General features: G+C 39.2%; 1 protein-coding gene across 4 annotated transcripts in view; it reads right to left on the bottom strand.

Annotated features, from left to right (window-relative positions):
* Positions 1-15,641, bottom strand: part of CPEB4 (cytoplasmic polyadenylation element binding protein 4) — a 68,261-nt gene that overhangs the window by 39,009 nt on the left and 13,611 nt on the right. For all 4 annotated transcript variants that reach the window (XM_040445388.1, XM_040445397.1, XM_040445405.1 and 1 more), the window contains exon 2: positions 6,773-6,854. In XM_040445388.1, the coding sequence (XP_040301322.1) occupies positions 6,773-6,854 (82 nt within the window). The remainder of the gene's footprint in view (positions 1-6,772; positions 6,855-15,641) is intronic.

The following is a 15,641-nucleotide window of genomic DNA, read 5'->3' as shown; positions in this document are numbered from 1 at the left end:
GTCCTCTCCTGGCTCACAAAAGAAGTTACCTCAACACAGAAGCCCAGGTCCCATCCTGCGGCACCGCTAAGCCAAGCAAAAGAGAAGGAGCGTTGAGGATGTTCCATTTCAGCGGTCATAAAAGGGAGAGAGCGAAAGGAGAGGAAACCGCTTCGTTTCATTTCTAAACAGCCACACACACAGTTCACTGCAGTCGAGTTTAAATTGTATTTTTTGCTGTGTACTTAACTCTATTACTCACGAAGCTTCTAGAAGCAAGGCCATGTTCTTCTCTCTGGAGGCCTTAGCCACTCCCCTGCCATGCCGCTCTGAGTTAAGTTGGTATCATCCAAACAGAGCAAGAAGGACCCAGCCGAGTTCAGGAAGGATCCCGCCCGACTTTCAGAGCCGCTGCCTGGTGGACTCTGAATCTTCAAGATATTTAAAGATGCCCCCAATTCACCAGAAGACATCTGACGCCAAGTAACAGTCATTTACTTGGAAGGTGAAATTTGATTAAGAATCACGAGCAAAATTAGCTGGTTTGCACTATCCGTTTCTTCTTTACGGTACTTTGTATCACGCTCTGTTAAATCTCCCTTAAAGGAAAACGTTCATCTTGTCCTTTACAAAAGCGATGGAGGCGTGGGGTGCAGAATTGCCACAGGCAAACTGATTCAACTGGGAAAAGGTTAAATACTACAAGAAATGATATCCCCTCACTACCATTTGGAATAAGTCATTTTAACATTACAGCAGCGGAACTTCTTTTAGTCAGAGCTCCTTTCTTTTTTATAATTTTATTCACTCCAAAATCCGATTTTATAACAATGATATTAAATGTAGTCCTATTTTCAACAACTCTCATAAAAAGTTTTTGGAGCTATCTCAAGTATACATAAAGTCACTCTGCAGTATATGTTCTAAAACATCTGTATCAGTTTGCAACATCTGTTCTTTAAACTACAGAATTAGATGGCTGCAATTTGGAATATAGGATTATTAAAAGAATTGGGTATCAAAGAAAAATGTAAGGCTTCCTGGCTCTTTTTTATGGTATCTATTTTTAAGTAGCACTAACTTTAGCCTCCCCCCTACTGTAAGGAATTTAAATTATCCCAAAGGTCATTCTCTTACAGCGACATAAAAAACTTATGCAAAATACATGAAACAGGCTTTGTGTACTCAACTTTCAACAGAGTTTCATGATTTTCTTCTAGAGAGATCATTATAAATTCTTTTGCTTAGCAACAAAGAAATGAGGCACAGATGGAATCATCACTTGCCTACTCATTTAAGCATTTGTTTCAAACAAATCCACAGCAATGAAAAATAGTGGGGGGGAGGGCCCCCAGATTTAATGTGTAATAAAGAAAGAAAGACGTATATCAAAAATATTTTAAAACGCAAGGTCACAATACCTTCGGCAGCCGGGAATTCAATACATCGCGTTTTTGGAGTAGATCCAGCTCTCAAAATAAATTCTTATTAAATGAATGCATGAAGCGAGTGTGGCAGTAATGTCTAAGTGTGTAACATACTCCCACTGCTTACTCTACATATGCAATAGATTTCTTGGGCACCACGGGATATGTAAAAAAAATGGCACTTGAAACAACTTGCACTTCTGAATGCAATCCTTATTGCTTACATTCAGGTCAAGTATTTAAGATGCCTGAAACTCACTGGGTGGATACTTTTAGTCCCTCTTCCAAAAATGAAAGCAAGATACATTCTGTAACAATATAAAGACAAGAAGATTCCAATTTCACAATATTCTGAGGAAAAAATAGGATGATATTCTGACTCATAATTTAGTTAGTTGATACCTGAAGAACAACTATAACGTTTTGACAATTTACAGATTTGCCTTTATTCTCGCAATAATTTTGCTGTCTCCTTTGGCTTTCTAGTGAAATGAAGCAAACTATATACTAAGTTGCTTCCATATACAGGATTTAAAATACTCAGCCACTATTATGAAACTGTGGATTGTTTTACTCCATCTGACATCTGATAATTTTCAAGTACTATTTCTCTCTCTTTATTCCAGTGCGGCCTCCCTCTGCTTCCTCTCCCTAACAGCTACTTTTTGGTTTACATCTACACTCTTTCATTCCCTTCCCAGACAGAAAAGGAAAAAAAAAAAAAAGGCTCCTTAATCGTCAGAGGTCTTTCCTGCCATACACTGAATATAATACCATTTTGTGAATCTTTTATTTTTCACTGTGTCCAGCCCATGCTTCAGAAGGCTGAAAACAGATGTGCTCGCATGTGGTTTTAATGTATTTCACGCTACTCCATTTCTAAACAGTGAGTACCAATTTCACAGGCAAGAAAAAACACAAATAACAGTAAGATAGAATATCCCCCCAAATGATCAGCTGACCACCTACAACAGTAAAAGATTCTTCTGTCCAGGTGAAGGAAATACTTGATAAGCCTAATAATTCTGTGGCAATGAGCAACCTCCCACTGGGAGATCAAAATTCAAAATCTGTCAATGGCTCACGCTCTTAGCTTACGAGACTGGGTGTGCAGTAAAGAAAATGAAATCGGGGGCGCCTGGGTGGCGCAGTTGGTTAAGCGTCCGACTTCAGCCAGGTCACGATCTCGCGGTCCGTGAGTTCAAGCCCCGCATCAGGCTCTGGGCTGATGGCTCGGAGCCTGGAGCCTGTTTCCGATTCTGTGTCTCCCTCTCTCTCTGCCCCTCCCCCGTTCATGCTCTGTCTCTCTCTGTCCCAAAAATAAATAAAAAACGTTGAAAAAAAAAATTAAAAAAAAAAAAAAAAAAAGAAAATGAAATCGGTCTCTGGGGAAAGGCTTCTAAGGACTATTACCGGCATTGGTTATGGAGAATGCAATATATAATTTCGTGGATAAAAATAACAGACAGACATGCCAGCTGATCAGAGATAGGACATGGAGATAAGGTAGAGGCAAGACCCCTTTCCTCCCAAAGAGCTAATCCTCTGTCCATGAAGAAAATGACAGCAGCCTTAATATTCTTGGAGAAACTACTTCAACTGTAAACAAAACTAATATAAATTATGAAATGAAGGCCAGGTACTCCTTTTGCACATTTGCTAAAAATGTTAAAAAAAAATTTTTTAAAGATGAAAGGTTTTCAACAAGCCAGTTGGAATCAACAACACGTTCATAAAGATACTCAAAAGCTATATTTGAAGGTTCCTAGGCCTATTAAGCATTTTGTCTGTTGACTGCAAAATTAAGTTTTAAACCACACTACATTAAAGGAGATTTTTTTTTTCCCAAAAGGAAAAGCAAAATTTCGTTTTCTAGGTTGTTTTTTTTTTTATTTAGATGAATAATATAGCCATATCAATCCATCCAACTTCTAGGTCTTATATCAACTTTAAACACATTCAACAATCACATTTCTATAAGGAACTGCAAACGAAGGATTAAAAATAAGTGAAGTCATTCATAATATATTTTATGAAATTATTTTTAAGATAAAATAAACCCAAATATAAAATTTGCTTCCATATGGTGGGCTCTTTTTAATTCTCAAATTCTTTTAATTGAATTCTCATACTTTTTTTTCTGAGAGGCATATTACTTTCTACTAGTCTCACAGAATCAAGGCCCATATTCTGTTTTCTCCATTTCTAAAGTAGCAGAGCAACCGGAGGGGTTCTTTATTTTCAAAATGGATTGGCAGGTTTTATATATTTACTTTAAAAGGACAATATGTTGTTGTGGTTTTTTTTTTTTTTTAAGATATTCAACTTCTGTTATCACCTTTAAAAAAAAAAATCTCACAATAGAATCACTGTTAAAATCGAGCACAGCTTTCCTAGTAGCTATCTAAACCAAGGGAGCTTGACAAGAAGTAAAGTATTTCCTCGAGCCAAACTACATTTCGGTGGTAATAGACTACAGTAATATAAAGTTCATCATCTTGGTTTAAAAAAAATCAAGCTGGGGCACCTGGGGGGCTCAGTCGGTTACGTATCTGACTTCGGCTCAGGTCATGAGTTCGAGCCCCATGTAGGGCTCTGTGTTGTCACTTCAGAGCCTGGAGCTTGCGTCGGATTCTAGGTCTCCCTCTCTCTCTCTGCCCCTCCCCCACTTGGCGCTCTGTCTCTCTCAAGAAATGAATAAACGTTAAAAGGAATTTTTTTCTAAATACAAAAAATCAAGCATAGCTATACTCTGACATTTTGGGACAAAGAACTCATGTATGAATTCTTTACTACTCTTTCAAGGAAAAAAGGGACAAAGTTCACTTAATATACTTAAGTCATGTTGCACTTAAGCTTAAGTTCGAGCTAAGTTTCTCATTTGATAGGCTTGAAAATAGACTTAACAGATATTTAGTAATAATCTATACCATTTATTGAGTGCTTTCAAGGCTGGGCAGTGTGCTGGATCTCATGGATATATCATAGCATTCAATCCTCCCAACCACCATAAACCATAGCAACAGAATGGCAATTGAAATCCAGATCCGACCCCAAAACCGATGGCCTTTCCGCTTTGCCGCACTTCCTTTTATAAATCGCTATTTTTACAAAACCTTTATGTTTCCAGACCAGGCCGATCAGATTTGATGTTTTCTGTCATCGGACTTAATTTTTCGTTATCCCTACAGAATCAGCTTAAAGAAACTTGATTTGGGTAAAAATTGGTAGGAAGAAATTGAAAGGGGAATATAGAATAAAAGCAGAACTTTATACGATGATTCAGCACACTAGAAGAAATAGAAATAAACCTGAGAGATATTCTGGCTGTATCTGATAAGTCAAAGAAATGCTACTGTTAATCCTATTAGAATAATGTGTGCAAACTCTTATTTCTCACCTAAGTACTAGTTAGGGCTTGCTTCTTAGAAGCATCACGTAATAAACTGCTTACATCTGCTACCGTTTGGAAACTGTGTTTTCTCTGAAATGCGCTTATCATGAATAAATAAATAAAATAAAATATCATGAAATAAAAAGAAACAGGCACTTATCATGAAAAATGAGTTCTGATTATTTATTATCCCTTATATCAAGTACCTAAGAGGCTCTCCCCCGCCCCAGAAAAAGAAAGTTGCTGAAGGAATCGAATACATTAAGAATAAACAAATGTCCTTTACCTTCAGCTACTTTTTCTGTACTTAGCTTTTAATTTGGGGATAATTGCAGATTCACAGCAGGTTGCAAAACATAGTACAGAGAGATCCCATGTACCCTTTATCCGGCATCCTCAAGTGGTGACACCTTACATAAGTAGAGTACAAACCAGGAAACTGCCGTTGGTACAATCTACAGACCATATTCACATTTCTCCTTTAGCTTATACTTTTAATTTAAGAGTGTGTAGTTTTTCTGGTGCTAGAAAGGGCCTTAGACTCTCCTCACTCTTCTGATGAGAAAACAGAAAGACAACGTCAAAGAGGCTGACCCCAAGTCAGAGTGCTAAGGAATGGCAAAAATAAATTCTGAACAAGAGATCATCTTTCCTCAGAAACAGACTGTGTATCTGGGTTAGAGTCACCCGTCAGAATTATATGGGGAATTCAGTAAAGATCTTCAAAAATATTCTTAATTATGGCAAAGTTATCTCAACAGCTGGATGCATACTTTTTTCACATATTATTTTTCATCTCCGCAGACCTCAAAAAGCTCTCCTGAAAAAAATGTACCATTGTTCGTCTGCTGAAAAAATACTTAAAAGTTTGACTGCAGCAGTAATATAATCAACCAAACTCAAAGGAAAACCAGGCCGGGCTGGTCACCACTTAAAGCAACAGGCTGTCTTGCCACCTTTGACCCTAGTGCAAGGCTGCGTCTGGCACAAAGTAGGATCATAAACACTGAACAAATGAATGGATGAATGAATGAACGAACAGGTAAGTGGGATGACCAAATGTATCCAACGTTCCAAATTTCTTAAAAAAAAACAAGCAGACAAACAAAAAAACCCAACCCTGCTTTCCAGTAAACTGACATTTATGTGCAGAAAAATATCTTATTTTGTGGGGTAGTTTTCACAAAATCAGAGCTGGAAGGGCCGTTAGAGAATACCCAGCCTGGTAATTCTCAGTCCTGGTTACCGGTGAGCATCACGTGAGACACTGAAAAGCTGACATGCCAAGTCCCATCCCATACGTGGAATGGGGTCCAGGCATCTATATTTCATTTTTAAAGCTTACCCATTATAAGTGCCTTACTTTAACAGTGAGGCTAAGCCTCTTACTATAAAGATGAGAAATTAAGGCCTAGGCAAAAGAAAATGTACGATTCAAAATAATAGAGCCAGTCAGCAACAGAATTGAGACCAGAATGCAGAAAGAACACTATTTTTTCCTAACATAATCCATAAAAACTATTTCAATAATAAAACTTCATTTTAACTCGGAAACTACTGGCCGTTTTTAAAAATGTGAAACTAGACCAAAACCTCTATCAGCATTTGGACTCTGACTAGTGTCCAGTCACTATCAAGAGCAGAGACACATAGAGGTTTGAGACACTGAGCACTTTTTGTCTCAGATGTAAAAAAAAAAAAAAAAAAAAAAAAATGAAGTGTATGGTTCGTGTCTCCCATTAAATTAGAACTCTTGTAGCTCTTTTAATTGGTACTGGGAAGGGCCCACAGTGGACGCCCACCAAATACGTTTGATTTTTTTCACAAGAGAGGTCCATGTATAAAGTTGATGGAACTGACTACATACAAAATATGCACCCATAATATCTGCCGCATTGCTCACGAGATTACATAGATAATACAAATGTTTAACTATTCACTAAAACCAAATAGTTAGATTTTTTTGAATTACCTTTAATGGAATCATTTTCAGCTCTCATAATGTCAATGAGGGAACTCTCCAGGGAGTGCATGTCAAATGTCCTGGGGCGATCCTGCAAACACAAACAGCCACAAACCACTTTTAAAATAGCTTTTAATTATAAAAGGAGACAGTAAGCTGCATCCGATGGGACACAGATCAAAAAGGGGCAATTTTACTCCCTCTATGTGTAAGGTACATTATTAGTACATTTTATTTTTAACACTTCCAAAATATCAAAAGCACAAAAGTACCCAGGGTTCAGCAGAGAGTGATTTGATTTCTAGTAATTTCAATAAAAGCTTTACTTTTACTAAGAAAGCAAATGCAACTAAAACCTGTTTCCATATAGTCAACAACATGAAACAAATGCAAAAATAAAATTCATAACCTGTCTGCCAGTTAAGATTGCAGTAACGTGGCAAAACTTGACAAACTTGTTTCAGCACTTTAGGCTCAGAGCTGCATTCAGTAGAGATTGCTACCGAATAGCCATATGCTTGTAACCCAAAGTTTGGAAATCGTTACCCAAAAGTCTTTTGACCACTAAGTGGCAAGGCAGTCTTGATACTGCTGCCATGATTTTAAAAGGAAGACAGGGGGTCAACACTGTTGGTCTAAACCCTGGCTTAACCAAATGCATTTCAAGAGTGGGTGAGAAATCTGAAAATACACCACGAACCAACCACTCTGGCATTCTTTCGGAGGAAAAGTACTAGAGATAACTAAGATTAAGTTTAGCCTGACAAGTGATGAGTAGGAGATGAAAATATTTTAAAATTAAACTCGGAAAGGAAGCAGTAATACAGGTTTCGGAACCACCCGAAGAATAAACAGGTGCACATACAGAGACAACTGCCAAACGTCTTAAAGAAAAGGGGCTTCCAAAGGAATTTGACAAGCGGGAGTCTATAACCTTCTCTTCAGCTTTATTTTCTCTTACGTTACTTTTTAACTCAAAGCTTTGGCTTTTTAAAAAAGGTTCCCCTGATTTTATCCCCCACCCCTTTCTTTCAATTTGTGGAATCTCACTTTTCCTCTTTCCTAGCAAACTTCTAGAACCCTAAGACTGATAGAGCACGTTCTCCACTGGACAGCATTTTTTGATCAACTTGGCATTTCTCCTCCGTCCTTCTGTAACACCGCCTGTCCTATTTCCCTGAAATAGGGATCACTTCTGACCACACTCCACCATGTAGACATTCAGAATGTTCTCTGAATGAATTGTTATAGGATACCAATTTCTTTTTTTTTTTTTAATGTTTATTTAGAGAGAAAGATACAGCCCTGACACCAATTTCTTTACCTCTGCAACTTGAGGAGCTCAACAACAGTTATATTTGGATATAATCCAATATTTAAAACAGAGTATTACAGGTTTTTTGTTGGGGGTAGAGAGGATGAAGCTGGGGATGGGGAGCAGAAGCCTTAACACGCTGTTCTGCTCTGACCTGGTACAACTCCCTCCAGAATATCTTTCTCACTTTTCTTCCCGATTCTTTCCTCATCATCTTCACCTTCTCAATATGGTCTACAGAGAAGCAGGAGGACACGTGGCCAGAATTAGAATTTCTAAAGAGTAGTGTTCACAAAAAGGGAGACAACTGCTGTTTTTTTATCCTTCTTCATCTCAAGCATTGAATCAAATCAAAACTCTTGAATTAAATCAAAACTGCCTATTCTTTTGAAAGCTAGGTGGATTTGAGGCACAACTTGAGAAAGAAGTTAAAACAAAATTCCATTGTCTTATTCTACAGTTGCTGGATTTGTCCCCTGTTCTGAAATCTGCGAACCACACCGATAACTAGGCCATCCACTGTCTCTACTACCTCCGATACAAAACCAGTGTTGGAGGCAAGAATTCTCGGTGTCTGATAACTTGCCTATGTCGTCAGTTTCTCAAGGTCAGGAAGTATGTCTTACATCAAATGTTCCCAATGGGTACAACTCCAAAGGGTGGCGGTGTGCCAAGATATTCATCGCCTAAGCCCACAGGACTGATGTAGCAGGAACTCCCTAACAGATGATTTCTGTTTCAATATTACGTTTTCTATGTGTGTCATGATATGAAACAGGTTGAGAAGCTTTGCCCTACATTTCTGTATCACTGTGCCTCACCCAGGATCTGAAAGGTAGAAAGCACAAGCATTTGCTGAAGCAATGAATAAATAAATGCCTTCAAGTAATTTTTAAATATTTAAAATATTTCTTTCCTCCTATTTCCTTAAGGTTTGTTCTTACATTTTCCCTTTCCTGCCTTAGAGTTGTAGGTTTTCTTTTGCCAAAATAGCTGTCCTGGGTGGTGGGGTAGAGGATACTCAGCCTGGTTTTTTTTTGTTTTTTGTTTTTTTTTCTTTTTTAATGCCACTAAAGCAGTAAGCAACCTTGTGAATTTCCAGAACTTGCATTTTGCCAATCACTGAATAACAAGATCACTGAAGAGAAGCAGTTTGTTTTGGTTTATGACAGTTGTTTCCATTAAATAAAGAAGCTTCCTGCATCCGACTTCAGCCCAGGTCATGAACTCGTGGTTCATGAGTTAGAGCCCCACATCGGGCTCTGTGCTCCAAGTTTGGAGCCTGGAGCCTGCTTTGATTTCTGTGTCTCCCTCTCTCTCTGCCCTCCCCTGCTCAAGCTCTGTCTCTCTGTCAAAAATAAACAAACACTTAAAAAAAGAAAGAAAGAAACTTCCTTTTGGGGCACCTGGGTGGCTTAGTCCATTAAACATCTGACTTTGGCCCCGGTCATGATCTCGCAGCTTAGGAGTTTGAGCCCCACATTGGGCTCTCTGCTGTCAGTGTGTAGCCTGCTTCAGATCCTCTGTCTCCCTCTCTCTGCCACTCCCCTGCTTGGGCCCCCTCTCTCTTTCAAAAATAAATAAACATTTAAAAAAATTTTTTTAAATTATTTAAAAAAACAAAAAATAAGCTTCCTTTTAACCTGTAAGTTTCTAACTGTGGTACTGAAATTTACCAAAGCCACTTCATTACCTCCTCCCCCAGCATAGTGCCTGAAACATAAAGATTTTTGCTAATATAACCATTGACTTGTAACTGGTGGAACATATTAAAATTAAAATCCTAAATGAAATTTTTAAATTTTCAGTAATGCTTTATGGGATTAAAAACAAACAAACCCTCTATCCTTTTTACACTCATACTAACTTTCCTTTCATTTCTCACGATTTAATACAAGATTAACAAATAAATGCCAATATACAAACTCTGATCAATTGGTATTGATTCTCAGATGCGATGTGTTGAGAAAGATTTTCAGGCTCTGTGTGGATTCAAGAGGGAATGGCGTCTGGACAGACTGCTGATGATTTAAGTGCAAGGTACAGACCCAATGGCACAAGTACCACATTCTTGCCAACCGCCTAATATGTATTCCTTCCCACAGTCCAGCCTTATTACAATCATTATAAATGACTACATCCGTATAACATTTTATTTCTTATGATGCCTTGGCAATTCAAAGAGTTCAAAAGCCACACATTTTGTCCAGTAAACATTCTGTTCTCAGAGAGGGTCTAAAGTTTATCCTTCTTGACTTACTCCCTCTCACTGGTCTTTTCCATCGATTTTTAACCTCTCATTAAAATAAAAACAAAATCTAACATTTAGGGGCGCCTGGGTGGCTCAGTCAGTTAAGTGTCCAACTTCAGCTCAGGTCATGATCCCATGGTTCGTGGGTTCGAATCCTGCATCAGGCTCTGTGCTGATGGCTCAGAGCCTGGAGCCTGCTTCAGATTCTGTGTATCCCCCTCGCTCTGCCCCTCCCTCACTTGTACTCTCTCTCAAAAATAAATAAAAAGTTAAAATATTAAAAAAAAAAAACACTAAAATTTAAGTGAGCCATAGGGAAATAGGTGGAGAAGTAGACACAAATAAATAAACCCAAGGAACAAGAACACAAACGATGTTGGTTTTCCTACGCAATAACCAAAGTGTCAAAATAAGAGGGCTTTGATTTCCCTATTTCATTCTTTGACTTTGCCTTTTTTTGATTGCTAATTGGGCCAAATATCATAATCACTTATCTATTTTCTAGGATCCATTTCCCAGAAAGTAAACTATAAAATAAAAAACTTGCTAAGTGACAGCTCTCCTAGATTGAACTTGAGCTGACAACCAAAATATGAACATCAGCATAAATCGGTGGAATGAACATTAGACCCTAGGAAGCCCCAACTCCTCCACCGGTGGGTCATGTGAGTTTGGGCACGTTCACCTTTCAGACCTCTTTGCTGATCTGAAAAAGGAAAACATTTGATTAGATCTATAATGACCTCTTCCTAGCTCCAAAATATATTTGTATTCCAGCCTTCTGATGTCCTTAGCTTGTGGTCTCCCAAGATTTAATTATATTGATGACTATTGGCAGGAAGCAAAAATGTAATTGAGAATGACTAATGAAAGCTCATCATTTTGTGCCCACGAAAAGGTGAGAGTCAATCGCAGGTTAATAAGAAACGAAGCCTTAAAAGTCTTAGGAGGACAATCGTTACATTTTCTTATGCTATACATAATGGAAAATAAGCTTTTTAAATAAAAAAAATTTACTTCAAACAATTTGTTGAAGGGGATGTGCTGATTTCAGGTGAAAGGGCAAAGACTCTATTATAAAACAAACAAAACCAGAAACCATATTTGCTTCAACATACCATCACCTGTTTCTCTTGGCAGCCTAAAGGGAGAAAAGGCAGAAAAACAGAACTATCTTTTACTGAACACCTACTAAGTTCCTGACATTATTTTAAGTACTTTATTTAAAAAAAATTTTTTTTTAATTTTTTTTTTCAACATTTATTTATTTTTGGGACAGAGAGAGACAGAGCATGAAGGGGGGAGGGGCAGAGAGAGAGGGAGTCACAGAATCGGAAGCAGGCTCCAGGCTCTGAGCCATCAGCCCAGAGCCCGATGCGGGGCTCGAACTCACGGACCGCGAGATCGTGACCTGGCTGAAGTCGGACGCTTAACCGACTGCGCCACCCAGGCGCCCCCCAAAAAAATTTTTTTTTAACATTTATTTATTTTTGAGACAGAGAGAGACAGAGCATGAACAGGGGAGGGGCAGAGAGAGAGGGACAGGCTCCAGGCTCTGAGCTGTCAGCACAGAGCCCAACGCGGGGCTCGAACTCACGGACCGTGAGATCATGACCTGAGCCAAAGTCAGACGCTTAACCAACCGAGCCACCCAGGTGCCCCTTAAGTACTTTATTAATACTGTCTTAATTAATCCTCAAACCTCCTTCTAAGTTAGATGGCATTATTCCTGTTTTCATGATAAAAACTAAGACTAAGGAAAATTCTGTTTACTGCACAGACAGGTTACTGCATAGTTCAGCAGCTTAGTCAGGATTCAAGCCTAAATCACCCTCCAGGGCAGGCAGTAATTCCTTGGGTAAGCAGTCAAAGGACCACACTAATTAAGACATACATTTACACAGGGGTGCCAGGGTGGCTCAGTTACGTGTTCGACTTCGGCTCAGTTCATGATCTCACGGTTCGTGAGTTCGAAGCCCACATCAGGCTCTGTGCTGACAGCTCAGAGCCAGGAGCCTGCTTCAGATTCTGTGTCTCCCTCACTCTCGTCCCCTCCCCTCTCAAAAAAATAAACGTTAAGAAAAAAAATGTTAATAAAAATAAAACAAAAGACATACATTGGTATAAATGAGATACTCTGCTGTAAAGGTCCAGGGAGCAGGAATGTGCTGGCAAGTGCCCAACAAATTGCAGGCACTGGAATATTTCTCAATAAAGAAAGAAAGAAAGAATAAAATGTGTAAGAGTATGTATAAGGATAATATAGGATTATGTCAGAGGTACCAAGAAGATACGAAAAGAAGCCTCATCTTCCTTCTTTCTGTCAAGGTGGCAAATAGATATGGTGCACAAATTAAAAACCTACCACAGGGGCGCCTGGGTGGCGCAGTCGGTTAAGCGTCCGACTTCAGCCAGGTCACGATCTCGTGGTCCGTGAGTTCGAGCCCCGCGTCGGGCTCTGGGCTGATGGCTCAGAGCCTGGAACCTGTTTCCGATTCTGTGTCTCCCTCTCTCTCTGCCCCTCCCCCATTCATGCTCTGTCTCTCTCTGTCCCAAAAATAAATAAACGTTGAAAAAAATAAAATAAAATAAAAAATAAAAACCTACCACAAATGCCACTCTAGGCTTTCTACTGCCAACCACAGGAGTAGAAGTGGTAGTAACAGTAGTAATAATACCACTAACATTAGTAGCTAACACTTATCAAGCTCTAATGCTTCATATATATGATCTTCTTTATTCCTCACAAAAATCCTATACACTTAGGTATGTTCCAGAATTATCCCTTTTCACAGATGAAGAAATGGAAACTTAGAGTGATTAAATAACTGTATCCGTGTGAGGTAAGTGGAGGGGCAGAATGTGAACCCAGGCCTTCCGACTCTAGAACATGTGAGCTTAATAATCATGAATGAAGATAGAAGAGTACCAATTATTTTCAAGCCTCAGCAAAGCAAACCTGACTACGACACTTAGACCTCATTTTATTTTGTAATCCTAATTGTTATATTTAACATATAGAGTTGCAGGTCAGTAACTGGTTGGTTTCAGTTTCTGTCATCTGTACCTCACAGAACAATTTCTAATGGGAAAAAACCATACAAGCTAATATGAAAATCCAAGTTGATAAAAAATAATGTTCTGATAAAACAAATTAGTACTTCAAACAGCAGGACACATCCTTTTTTTTTTTTTTTCAACGTTTATTTATTTTTGGGACAGAGAGAGACAGAACATGAACGGGGGAGGGGCAGAGAGAGAGGGAGACACAGAATCGGAAACAGGCTCCAGGCTCTGAGCCATCAGCCCAGAGCCCGATGCGGGGCTTGAACTCACGGACCGCGAGATCGTGACCTGGCTGAAGTCGGACGCTCAACCGACTGCGCCACCCAGGCGCCCCAGGACATGTCCTTTTAACTTACACCTGAGTGATCCTGACTGCCATGGCAAAATAGGAAGCCTTACATCAGCAAATATCTGATGACATGGCTTTTCATAACATTCCAGGAGTAGCCAAAAGAAACACATGAACCTGTCGGTCTATTGACACAGGAAGAACAACTAGACTGCAGTTATACCACAAACCAAAATCATCATTCATGGCTTTTTTTTTTCTTTTTAACATCCAGATGGATATTCTAAAACTTGAGAGCGTATGAGAGACGGTGATTCTCAAGCTCGAGAGTCTATCAGAATCATCTGGAGATCTTGTCAAAACATAGATTAGGAGGTCTACCCACAAAAGTATCTCATTCAGTAGGCCTGGGTAGGATCCACGAATTCACGTTTCTAGTAAGTTTCTAAGTGAAGCCAGGGACCACACTTTGAGTGGCACGGAGTTAAGCAATTGCATTCAACAGGTTAACTTCCTTAGATACTTGGGGTTGTGTTTGTGAGTTACATCCTGGCTGACTGGCCACGATACAGTCCAGCTTAAATAGTCTACGTCACCCATTTTAAGGTTTCTGCATAAAGTGAAGGGATTGCTCTCAGAACCCAAAACAAAGCCCTCTCCGGGCCCCGAGACACCTAACTTGGAAAAAGATTACAATCAAGTTCAATTTCAACAATTCAACCACCATGACCACTCTATTACTGGTTCTTGTCTGTTTATACTTGGGTTAGCATGTTTTTGCATTACTAGACTGGATCTAACCCACAAAAAGTACTTAACTGAATACAGCCACATTATTAAGAACCAAAGCCAAAAGTCAGCTACTACTCCCTTTGCTCACTCTCTCCCTACAAAGACAGACAGCACTGTGATCACCACTTTGCAGATAACTATGTATCTATATCAGTCAATGGAAGTTTCTCTTTCTGGCTTAAACTTTCCCTAGTGAAGAAGGGAAAAGAAAATATTTTGGTTTGAAAGGAAAGTCTATGCCAGGATGTCGGCTGCCAAAATAAATAGGAAGTCTGAGATGCCAGTACAGTCCATAATTAATCAAAGGTACTATGGGAGTTTTAATCCAAGATTTGCCAAGATGTGAATGTTCTTCTTGGGTTAAATATGTAAGCCCACAGGCATCAAAAAGGACTACCTAAGTCAACTTTCATGAGTCCACTTCCAGATGACCCTCAAATCCCTGTGCAGAAACGAGTCCCTTTTGCCCATCCCCCCTAACATGCCACCATTCCACATGATGCTGACAAAGTTCCATCACAGACATCCCCCCAGTGGACTGTGAGCACCACTCATCTACACAGCCACAGATATGTTGCACATGTGCAGAGTATAAGTCCTTCATTATTGTCACCACCATTATTAAAGTGGCCAACACGTTCCTCCTGGTTCAGTGTTGTGCATCTTATGTGAGTTATGTATGATATACATACATTGGTTCCTCACAACCATCACATAAAGTGCATACAATTATCATCCCCATTTTAGGTAAATGATGCTATAAGAAGTTAACTAATCGCTCTCCCAGTCACATGGTAAGTGGTAGAGTCTGACGTCAGAGAAGCTTAGAAAAGTGGTCCGTTTAAGTAAGCCTCATCGTGACCTAGAAATTTCAATGTGTAAACGCCCAGCAAGTATGAAGTCCTTTGCTATATACAGGGCCTGAATGCAGAGAACAAGTGTCAGAGGTTAAAGTCAAAGAGGTAATCATCTGCCGGAGAAGAAACCACACTCAGGATCATCTCATATTTCTTCACATGTTTCCTCTTCCATCAGTACTTTCTCATTATGACAGCTTAATAACTAAGGCAGAATCTTAAGAGACCATAGGCTACCAAATGCTCCCTATAAAAAACTATAACTAAATGAGTGAATGTCGTTGGTGTTTTATTCTGATTGGATCAAT

The sequence above is a fragment of the Herpailurus yagouaroundi genome, unplaced genomic scaffold, assembly GCF_014898765.1.
Source record: "Herpailurus yagouaroundi ecotype Mexico unplaced genomic scaffold, PumYag 29, whole genome shotgun sequence".
In the NCBI taxonomy this organism is placed as follows: domain Eukaryota; kingdom Metazoa; phylum Chordata; class Mammalia; order Carnivora; family Felidae; genus Herpailurus; species Herpailurus yagouaroundi.
Note: the sequence above shows the minus strand (reverse complement) of the source record. Positions and strands in the feature narration are given on the sequence as shown.